General features: G+C 24.8%; 1 protein-coding gene across 2 annotated transcripts in view; it reads left to right on the plus strand.

The window, feature by feature from the left end:
* LOC117170237 (zinc finger protein 184-like) overlaps window positions 1-12425 on the plus strand; it is a 53253-nt gene that overhangs the window by 21696 nt on the left and 19132 nt on the right. For both annotated transcript variants that reach the window (XM_033356864.1, XM_033356866.1), the window contains exons 5-7: window positions 307-781; window positions 6719-6963; window positions 11323-11588. In XM_033356864.1, the coding sequence (XP_033212755.1) occupies window positions 307-781; window positions 6719-6963; window positions 11323-11588 (986 nt within the window). The remainder of the gene's footprint in view (window positions 1-306; window positions 782-6718; window positions 6964-11322; window positions 11589-12425) is intronic.

Consider the following 12425-nt stretch of genomic DNA (forward strand, 5'->3'; position numbering starts at 1 on the left):
AGCCCGGCGCGGCGGGAGGTATAATGACCGTGAAGGGCTAGAAACCAGTCGAACGACAAGATTTGTTAGGGCCAGTTTGACCTAGTCTTTTGACTGCCATTGTAGCCTACCATATTTTTCAATCTAATCGCAAAAATTCGAAAATGTCTTTTTCAGGACCACCCTAATAGTCAGGTAATTTTTCTCCCCAAGTTGTGAGTAGACACAGTGCAACAGTAATTAGGAAAAAAAAAAAAATGTCTCTGAAATATTTTTTTTAACTCTTTTTTTCATTTCTTTTATTGTATTTATTTTTTTCTTCTCAAGGTTCCAAGTTCCGGACTTGAAGCCCGGCGGTCACATGATGGATGTGAGGACAGCTGATGGCTCAGTGGTGAAAATCAGTGCTGGAAACGAGCAGGACTTGGCGAAAACGTTGGGGGTCGAGATGGTGCAAAATATGTACAAGGTGAATGTCGAGGACATTAATCAGCTGTTGGCGTATCATGAAGTTTTCGGTAAGCTGCAGAGTGAAATAGCAGCGGGAACGACCTTGGTGGGAGGAACAGTTCCGACGCAGACAGTTACCACAATTCAGAATGGCACACCCCTTGTGCAACAGGTTCAGCTAAACAAATTCGACATAAAGACGAGTGATGGTGAGGCCACGCCTGGACCCAGTGGCTCGCCCGTCTCGGTGGGAAGTCACAATTGTGATGTGTGTGGCAAGATTTTCCAGTTTCGGTACCAATTAATTGTGCATCGCCGATATCACACGGAGAGAAAACCATTCACGTGCCAGGTAATTAGAATTTATTGTTTGTTCCTCTAGTTCAGGGTGGCCGCTGGACCGAAAAATCGCGGGAGTTTTACAAATTTTTAGAACAAAAAAAAAAATCCGTCCAACTTTGATTTCAACCGTTTTTTAAATAATTATAGTTAAATTGTGATCTTTTTTTTCAATTATGATATCATTCTGTTTAGAATGCGTATTTTAATCAAAAGAATTTTAAATGCAGTTTTAAAGACTTAACAAATTAACATTTTTAATTAAGATTTTTTTTTTTTTTGAATAAATAATAATTGCTTGTACAAAACGATTCGGCATCAGTTGACAATTTTAGAACTTCCAGATTTTAACGTTAAAAATTAAACTGTTTCAATTGGAAAGTCTTAAGCAAATGTGAACGTCCTATTGAATTTTTATAAACTATTTTTAATTTTAAAATAACTTTTAAACGTTATTTTACATTTTTCAATTAAAAAAAAAGAACGGTTACTTAATATTTAGAAATATATTACTATACATTTAAAAACAGTAATCATAAGTAAAATACTCAAAACGGAACAAAAAAACTAAACTTTGAAAATTACAATTTTGATTGTTCTATTTAAAAAAATTTTATTTGTAAGGCAACTTCTTAAATTTTGATGTATAAATAACAATTGAACACCTATTATTTTTAGAAAAAATCGAGTAAGTTGGAGAAATATTTAGAAGATTTGAAAAAATGCAAAATTAATTAAAATTTTTTTAATGATTTCAAATAATTTAAACGAAGTGTCTAGGTGTACCGATAAAACCCGGTTATTTTTAGCAAAATTTCGGTGCAAATATTCCACGGCCGAATTTGAAACCAAATATAGATTTTGGCAGATTCTGAACATAATATTTAGAAGCTTTTTAATAGTAACATTTTTTTAAATTGCTAGGAAAATTGAAAATGTTTTTTTTAAATTATTTAAAATTCGAATAATTTTAAAAGATATTTAGAAGTTGTGAAAAACTTTTAATAATATTTTTGAATTTGAAAAAATTCGAAACAACATGTAGATGTTTCAAGATCTTGAAATTGAATTTCGAAGCATTTTAAGGACGTTTAAACTAATTAAAATAAAAATAATTTAACATAATTTAAACGGAGAATTTTCAATATTTTACAAATTTATAGTTGGAATTAGAATTTATTCAGAATAATAACCGGGAATTTCAAATTTTAACCAATTCCGAGCTAGCACTGAACATTTTCGAAAATGAACAAAATTCTGAATTGGAACAGAAAATTATTCCAAAGAATTATAATTTTGAGTTTGAAGGAAAGAATTGTCAAATTTGAACTAATTCTGAATTTAAACTGGTATTTGTCCAAAAGAATTATAATTCTTCTTGGAACAGGGAATGTTAAAATTTATATAAATTTCGAGCTGTAACAGGGGATTTTTTTATGAGAACGAATTCTAATTCTAAGTTGAAAGGGATATTTTCGAGAAAAATTAAAATGATAAATTGGCACAGGGAATTCGACAAAAATTTGAATTCTTTATGGGAACAGAAAATTTTCGAAAAGTAGTAAAATTCCGGATTTGAATAAGGAATTTTAAATTTTCAACAAATTCTGAGTTGGAACTGGAATTTAAAATTGCTTAAAATGTTATAATTTTGTTTATTTTTAAATTTAGTAATTGATTCTTCAATTTAGAATATTAAAAGGAACGGCTGAAAAATCCCGAATAGGAAAATTCCCGAACAATAAAATTCTCAGCAGTTAATAATATTAAAGAAATGGAAAATTCCCGTGTAATGAAATTCCCGACAGAAAATTGACGAATTATAAAGTATCCGAATTGTAAAATTCCCGAATTTAAACAATTACGATTTTTTATGAATATTTTCTCTTGATTATAATTACAATAATTATTTGAAACAATTTTTTTTAATATTTAAATTTTCAAAAATTATTGCTTGAATTTAAAATAACAATAATTTTAAAAAATCATTATTGTATTAATAATCAATAAAACATATTTATAAAAAATTGTAATTATTTAAGTTCGGGAATTTTACAATTCTGATATTTTGTAATTCGTCAATTTACTGCCAGGAAATTTTATTATTCGGGAATTTTCCAATTTGTAATTTGGCAGTTTAACTGCATTTAATTTAAAATTGTGCAGTTGAAAAGTGTTAGTTTTTTTAATTTCATTGACTGTAAAATTTTTGCGAACCGGGAAATGACAGGAAACTTTTTTCTTTTATTAAAACGGCCACCCTATCTAGTCTACTTTTTAAATTTTTTATTTTTTTTTTTTTGAATTGGATTGGAGAATATTATTATTCACCGGGGCAAAATGAGAATTTATGATTGAATATCGAATCATGTCATTTTTATTGAAAATTCATCTCCTCGGTTGAGAACTCTATTTTATTGAAGAAAATTCTTTTTTCTTTTTATCTCTTTATTTGAAAATTAATTTTTTCTTTACTGAGAGTCTATTGTTTTTGTTTGAAAAATCATATTTTTTAGTTGAAAATTCGTCTTCTTTGATACACATTAATTTTCTTTGTTGAAAATTCATCACTTTTTTAAATAATGTAAATTGTTTTTTTTTCTATTATTTTTCTTTTGGTTGAAAATTATATATATATATATTTTTTTCAAACTTAAAATGCAACTATTCCAATTGGATATGCTCACAAGTTAGTTGAAAATTCATCTTTTTGGTTTTAGAGTTCACCTATTATTCCAGTTGAGGATTGAAAATTTTTAGTTCAAAATTCAACTACTTGGTTGAAAGTTTGTCTTGTTTGGTAGAAAATTATTCTACTTGTTGGTAAATTAATCTTTTTGGTTAAAAATTCAAGTATTTCAGTTAAATACTCATCATTTTTATTTTAAAAAATGTATCTTTTTGGCTAAAAATACCACTATTCCAGTTCATTTTTAGTTGAAAATTCATCTCTTTGAAAGTGTAACTATTTTTTCAAGAATTTTTTTTTTTTTGCTTGAAAATTCCTCTTTTTAGTTAAGCATTCAACTATTACAGTTAAAAATTTATAATTTTAGTTAAAAATTCACCAGTTTCATTGAAATTTATTTATTTTTTTTTTACTGAAAATTTAACTTCCATTTCTGGTTGAAAATTGATCCTTTTTAGTTGAAAATTCAATTATTACATTAACAGATTTCTAATTCTAGTTAAATATTCATAATTTTTATTTAAAAAATTATCTTTTTACTTTAAATTCCACTATTCCAGTTAAAGATTCATAATTTTTTAGTTGAAAATTTATCTCTTTGAAAATGTAACTATTATTTTCAACAATTTTCTTTTTTTTTGCTTGAAAATTCATCTATTACAGTTAAAGATTCATAATTTTATTTAAAAATTCACCAGTTTGATTGGAAATAATTTTTTTTCTAATAGAAAATTTAATTCTTCCATTTTTGGTTGAACATTGATCCTGTTTAGTTTGAAATTCAACTATTTGTTTGAAAATTCTTTGCCTTTCTTTGGTAAAAGAAATTAATTTTCTTGTTGGAGATTTCACCTTTTTGTTGAAAATTCAAGTAATCCTATTGAATATTCATAATTTTATTAGTAAATTCATCTTTTTACTAATTTAAAAATTCAACTATTACAGTTTAAAGATTCATTATTTTAGGTGAAAATTGATCTTTTTAGTTTAAATAAAAAGTACTTGGTTTGACAGTTCTTTTGTTGAAAATTGATCTTTTTGGTTTAAAATTAATCTATGTTTCATTGAAAATTCATGACTGCTTGACTTTTTTTTTGGTCTGAAAAATTAATTATTGTAACTAATGAGGCTACTTTTGAAGTTTTTCTATAAAAATGCACCTGGTAGTGACGTCACAATGACTTCAGCGGAATCGCTAGCTAAATTTTGGAACGTAGTTTTAGCAATTTAAAAATTATTAATTTTTGGGCGATAATTAAATTTACATTCAATAATTGATATTTTAAAGGTTTCTTAGTATAAAAAGTTTTAATATAACAACTCTGGTGACTAAGATTTTTTTCAGTTTTAAATATGGTTCGCTAATTTTTTAATTTTTTTCCTTTCATAAGTTTTAATTTTGCAATTAAAATTGAATTTGTTAAATTTTCGAAAGTATTATTAGCAATTTAAAAAAGATTAATTTTTTAGCGATATTTAAATTAACTTCCAATAATTGACAATAATTTTAATTCTTAGCTTAACTCAACTATTTGGTTGAAAAATCTTATTTTTTGGTTGAATTCAATGGTTTTTGAATTAAAAACGAAAATATTTTTTTTTTTCAATCTCTTTGGTTGCTTTAGCTAAAAATTGTAACTAGTTTGTTAAAAATTCAACTAATTGGTAAAAAGTCATTATTTTTGGTCGAAAATTCTAATGTTTTGTTATACATTCGTTATTTTAAGTAAAAAAATGCATCCTTTTGGATTAAAAATTCATCTTTATTGGTAGATAAGTCTCTTTTTACTTAAAAATTAATTTTTTTCTTTTTGAAAATTAACTTTGTTCTTGAAATTTGAACTGTATTCTAAAAAATCAGTGTTTTGGTTTGACAATTCAACTATTTCATTGCAAATGCAACTATTTTTGGTTGGAAATATTTTATTGTGATTATTTAATCGTTCACTTAAAAATTAATGCTTTCCCATTTGAAAGTCAATTGTTGTCGAAAACATTCTAATTTTTAGCTTTAGAACTAAACTCTTTGGTTAAAAATTCATTTTTTTCCCCTTGAATTTAACTTTTTTTAATTTTATTAAATCTTTTTTGGTCCACATATCAACCATGGCATTTTTAGTTGAGAATTTTTTGTTGTTGGAAGATTAAACTAGTTTTTTAGAGACAGTGGAACTACTTTTTTAAAATTTATTTTCTTAATTGAAGATTCACCATTTCAGTTAAAAATTCACATCTGGATTAAAAATTAATACTTTTATTTGAAAATTTTTGGTTGAATATTGATAATTTTTAGTGGAAAATTCATGTATTTAGTTGAAAATTCGACTATTCTTGGTTAAAAGTTGAATTACAATTATTAAAAATTAATTTTTTCGTTGAAGATTTATAATTTCAGTTGGAAATTCATATCTTTGGTTAGAAACTTCACTATTTTATTTCAAAATTTATCTCTGGTTGAATATGAATGTTTTTACCTTGGTGGAAAATTTAATTATACTTTGTTTGAAATTATTTTGTTCTCGAATTAATCTTCTTAATTGAAAATTTAACTCTTCGCATTTGGTTGAAAATTCAATTGGTAGAAAAATCATGTATTTCAGTGAAAATACGCCTGTTTTAGTAAAAAAAAATTAATCTTGGTTCAAAATTAATATCTTTTGGTTTAGAGTTGTATTGTGTTGAAAGATGAATCTCTTCGTAAAAAAATTAATTTTTGTTGTTGAATATTCGTCTTTTTTTTATATAGTGAACTATTTTTCGTTTAAAATTATGATCTGTTGGTTTTAGTTATTAAATTTTTAGTTCAAGAGTAATCTTTTTAGGTTGAAGATTAAACTCCAATGGTTGAAAGTTGAATTATTTTCTTCAAAATGCAGTTTTTTCGATTAAAGATTCATAATTTTATTTGAAGATTCATCTCTTGAGTTAAAAATTAAATTTTAATCTAGAAAATTAGTCTTATTGGGTTCGAAATTGAACTATTTGTTTAAAAAAAAAAACATTTTTTTTATAATTACTATATTCTGGTCAAAAATTCAACTGTTTTGTAGAAAATTCAACAGTTTATTTCAATTTTTTTCTTCCTCGACTGAAAAAGTCATTGATTTAAAATAAAAATATTTTTCGACTGAAAAATGCAAATGCTTTGTTAAAAAATTGAATACATTTCTGCTCGTCGACTTTTTTGGGCATATGGTACTGATGTTTTTTACATTTTATATTAAGATTTTAATTTTTGGTGTTTTTTTTTTGTTTGTTTAGGTCTGTGGAAAAGCATTTTCGAACGCGAATGATTTAACGCGTCATGGAAAGTGTCATTTAGGAGGATCTATGTTCACGTGTGCAGTCTGCTTCCACGTTTTTGCCAATGCACCATCTTTAGAACGCCATATGAAACGCCATGCTACAGATAAGCCATATAATTGCACAGTTTGTGGCAAAAGTTTTGCCCGAAAGGAGCATTTAGACAATCACACTCGATGCCACACTGGAGAAACGCCATACAGGTCGATTTTTATTTTATTTTTTTATTTATTTCGAATTAATCATTACAGGGTCTAATCAAAAGTAGCCTAATTGGGAATGGTTAAACTGCGATGCGCCACCTGGTGACAAAAATTCGAACTGGAAATAATAGGCACGATATTAAAGATGCATTTTAATTTGTGCATAAAAGTGTTTTAACTATTTTTTTTTTTTTTGAGTTTAAAGTATTTATTGGATAATGAAAATAAGTCTTTATCGAGAACCAAATGTTTTAGATGTACTTTATCTATTTTATAGTGAAAAACTACACTTTTTGATAGAAATATTTTTCTAAAAAAACAATTATTGTTCTGAGCCGGTTATTTTCGTTTGAGAACTGTAATGAGAATATAACCGAGATATAAATTCGCTGAGAATTTTTGAGAATCTCAGAATTTATTTTAATTAATAGAAAATTGCATTTTTTTTCGTTAACTTTTTGGTTGAAAATTCAACTTTTTTTTTAAAGTTTGTCTTTTTTATTTTAAAGTTTAACTGATTTAGCAAGAAATTAAATTCTTTTTTTTTTATAATAATGCAATTGTTTGGTTTAAAAATTTATATTTTGGTATTGAAAAATGAACTGAAATATTGATTGGATGAAAGTTCCCACTTATAAAAAAAAAATGTTTTTTACTACAAATTCATCTGTTTTAATACAAAATTGATATTTTTTGGATAAAAATGCAACTATTTGGTATAGAATTTAACTATACGGTTAAAAATGCATCCTTTTGGTTGAAAAAATTCGTCTAATTTAAAATTAATTTTTGATTTTATTGAGTTAACTGTAATCTGTTTTGGATGAAAATTCAACTTTTTTTGTAAAATTCTTTTTCTGTAAGATAAATTTCATATTTTTAAATAAAAAATCAACTATTTGCTAGCGAATTCAACAATTTTATTAAAAAGTCATCCTTTTTAGTTAAAAATTCGTCTTTTTGGATTGAAAATTGAATCTTTTTTTTAGAAAATTATTTCTTGTTAAAAAATTCATAGTTTGATCTCTAAAACTCGACTAAAATCTTTTTCAAGGGAAAATTCAACTACTTTTTGGAAAATTAATCTTTTTGATTTAAAACATTCGGTTGAATCGCTTCGTTAAGAAATCAGTTTTTTTGTTAAAGACTTATATTTTAAGTTGAAAAGTTATCTTTTTGGTTAAAAGTTTAATTATCTTGTTATAAATTAATCTTTTTAAATTGAAAATTCAACTACATGGATCAAAGTTAAGCTATATTGTGAAACTTTTTTATTGAAGGCTTATGTCTGGTTGAAAATTTAACTGTTTAGTGGAAAATACTTATTTTTTTGGAATTCGCTTTTTAACAGAAAATGTGGAAAATTAATTTTTTGTTTTATTTGCAAACTTTTGTAGTTAAAAATTAAATTATTTGGTTACAAAAGTTAATTATTTCGTTGAAAATTCGTGTATTTTATTTTAAAAATCATCTTTTACGGTAGAAAATTCATGTTTTTGGTTCAAAACTCATGCATTCCAATTTAATATTTATATTTAAAATTAAACTATTCCATTTTGAGATTCATGATTTTAGTTGGTAATTTATTTTTTGTTTAAAATTGAACTTTTCAGGTTGAAGATTCATTTTAGTTGAAAATGATTTTTTTTTGTTTTTTGCCGAAAATAATATTTTTTTAAACTGAAAATGTAACTATTACAATCAGAATTTACGTCTTCTGGATTGAAAATTCAAGTATCTGTTTTGAAGTTCATGTATTTTGTTGAAAATTAATCTTCGTTAGTTTTGAACTGTTTTTGATTAAAAATTATATATATATATATATATATATTTTTTGTTTTCAACTATAAAGTACAAAATTTTGCCTCCAGGCTTCATCTTTTTTGGAGTGTAACTTTAAATATTCGGTTAAAAGTTTAACTCTTTTGTTAAAAATTAATTTTTTGCTTGAAGAGTCCATTTATTTTTAAAACTCATTTCTTAGCTTAAACATTAATTTTATTTTGACTAAAAATTTAACTATTTAATTTTGCGTTGAAAAATTAATCTAGAAATGAGTCTTTGTTCGAAAATTCAGTTATTCCGGATGAAGATGATCATTTTTAGTTGAAAATTCATCACTTTTGTAAAAAATTTATTAATTTGTTTGAAAAAAACAATAAGTTTTGTGAACAATTCTTTCGAATTAAACTTTTTTAAATTAAAAATTCAACTAGTTGGTTAACAAATGAATTATTTCGTTTAAAATTTGTTTTTTGTTAAAAAAGCGTCTTTTCTGGTAGACAATGAATATTTTTGGTTGAAAACTATTGTATTCAAGTTAAATATTTATATTTTTTTGTCTTTTTCATTAAAAATTCATGTATTCCCATTAAACGTTCATTTTGTTTTGTTTAAAATTCAACTATTTCTGTTAAAGATTTATCATTTTAGTTAAAAATTCATCATATTGGTTAAAAATGTTTACTATTTGTTTAAAAATTCGTTTTTTTTAAAAATGATTTGTTTTACTGAAAAGGTCATTATTCTAATTTAATATTTGATTTCACCGGTAAATGACCGTACATTTTTGGAGTTCGGAAAAAATTGGGAAATGACAGTGAACTTATTTTTTGACTGGCAATTTTACAACTTTTAAAAGAAAAATCTTTCCGAGTTCGATTTGAACTTTTTTTAAAAATAGTCTGTTGAACTTTTATATTTTTTAAATTATGTTATCATTCAGTTCATTATGCGTAATTCGAAAATATTTTACTTAACAAAATTTTCCATTTTAGAATTTTATTTTAAGCTTACGTTTTTAGTTTAAAAAATTATAAAATACAGTCTTGGAAGACTTGAACAATTGAAAATTAAAAGCGTTTGAAATTGAGAATTGAACATTTTGAAGTATTAAAAATTGCACATAAATTGATTTGTTCAGAGACACTTCTAAATTCGTTAAAAATTCAAGAATTTTCAGAGTTTAACGTTAAAAATTAAGAACTTTTAAACATTTAACGTTACAATTTTAATTGTTCTATTTAAAAAAGTGTTTAATTTATAATTGAAATTGTTACATTTTGACGCATAAATAACAATTGAACACTTATTATTTATAGAAAAAATTTGAGTAATTTTAAGAAATACATAGAAGTTTTGAAAAGATTCAAAATTAATTAAAAACTTGAAATTATTTCAAGTCATTTAAACGAAGTGCGTTAACATTTTTTTCAGAACTTCTAAATATATTTTAATATTAATCGAAATTTTCCAACAATTTTTTGAACATCCTGCAAATTAAGAAAAAAATCTTTAAAATCTTCCATGTTCTTCTTTCATAATTTTTTTAATCTCTTGAAATCTCCAGAAAATTTCTGTTACAATAATTTTTAAAAGTGAAAAATCATTTTCAATTTTTCCAAGAATCTTAAGAAAATTTTTATTTTTTTGAAGTCTTTAACAATTATTTAAAAAATGCTACATTTTATTTTAAATTCGGCTGTAAGTTTTTAAAATTATTTCAAGTTCTACATTTAATTCAAATCTTTTTTAAACTTCTAAATATTTCTTAAAATTATTCTGATACTTTTACAAATAATAAGTGCAATTTTTTTAATTTGCAGGATTTTCTAAAATTTATAGAAAAAATTGAATTCATTTTGAAATATATTTCAAAGTTCCGAAAAAAAAATTCCACAATTATTTTGAATTTGGAAAAATTTAGAACCACTTTTTGATTTTTCAAGATTTGGAAATAAAATTTTAGAGCTTTTGAAGGATGCCTAGACTATTTAAAATAAAAGTCATTTGTCTTCTAATTTGAGAACTGTTAAGTTAAAAAATTATTTTTCAATTCTTAATGTGTCTAGCTTAAAATTACTTAAAATAATATAATTTTGAAAAGTTTTAAAGTTCATTGCTTGTTTTTTAATTTATACCATTAAAAATGTTGACCTGGATTTATATTTTTGGAACTTAATCTGAATCTTTGAACTCTATAATTGATAAAAGTTATTAATTTTGCAGTTTATTTGCATTTCCTTTAACATTGTTTATTTGAAAAGTGTTAGTACCTTCCAGTCCGTTTGTGTAAATTTTTGAGGATTTGAATACACAATTTTTGAATTGAAAAACATTTAAACTTCAATTTTAAGATTTTGGTAATTCAAGTGTTCGACTTTGAATGCTTTAATTTGTTGTTTATTGTTTATTACTTTATATGAAAAAGTGTTTCGAGTACAGTTTGATTTTAAAAATTTCATTGGCCGTTAAAAAATGTTTGCGAACCGTGAAAAGGCCGGGAATTTTTTCTTGGATTAAAAGTGCCAGCCATCCTGCAATTATTGTACTTGTTGAAATGTTCGTTTTGACTTTTAGATGTCAATATTGTGCGAAGACGTTCACTCGAAAGGAGCACATGGTGAATCATGTTCGAAAACACACGGGCGAGACTCCGCATCGTTGCGACATCTGCAAAAAGAGCTTTACGCGAAAAGAGCACTTTATGAATCACGTGATGTGGCACACTGGTGAAACACCTCATCACTGCCAAGTCTGTGGTAAAAAGTATACTCGTAAGGAACATTTGGCCAATCACATGCGCTCTCATACCAACGATACCCCCTTCCGATGCGAGATTTGTGGTAAGTTATTATATCTGTGACATTTTTTCGCCCTTAATTTTAGTGTATATAATACGGTAAAACTAAAAGGAAATATTTTAGAGGAATGGTTGCAATTATGATAAATGATAATAAAGTGTAATGCTATTTGACATTTTATTGAATTTTTCTCAAATATTTTGTCAAATCACTTGAGTTTGGCGTTTCAAAAAGAATTTTTTTTTTGTTTTCTTTCAACCTTAAAAGGAATTTTCTATTGATTTTTGATTAAAAGTTATTATATTATTATACTACTATTATATTTTTGGTTTGTAATTCATGTCGTTTCGTTAAAAATTCTTTTATTTGGTTTGAAAATTTTATTATTTTGTTGGCAACTATATTGTTAAAGAATCATATTTTGTTTCGAAAATTGAACTACTTTGATAAACATGAATTTTTTTAGTTAAAGCATCATCTCTGGTTGGAAATTTAATCATTTTGATGAAAATTCATTTCATGTTTGGATGAAAATAAATTTTGTAAAGTGACAAACTTATTTCATTTTTGGTACAAACTTTATCAACGAAAGCTCAACTTTTTTGTTAGAAAATTAATGTATTTCGTTAAAAAAGAGGTCCTTCTTGATGAAAATTTAATTCGTCTTGGTTCAAAATTTATCCTTTTGGATTAAAAATGCAATTGTTTGGTTAAAATATCAACTGTCACATGCTTCATTGAGAATTCATCTTTTTTGGTTGAAAAGACGATTATATGACTTAAATTTGAACAAAATGGTAAAATAAATTTTTTTTGACGATTCATAATTATAGTTGAAAATTCAACTATTTACTTTTAAATGAATTTTTTTGTTCTACA

Source organism: Belonocnema kinseyi, chromosome 3 (assembly GCF_010883055.1).
Source record: "Belonocnema kinseyi isolate 2016_QV_RU_SX_M_011 chromosome 3, B_treatae_v1, whole genome shotgun sequence".
NCBI classification, from domain to species: Eukaryota; Metazoa; Arthropoda; class Insecta; order Hymenoptera; family Cynipidae; genus Belonocnema; species Belonocnema kinseyi.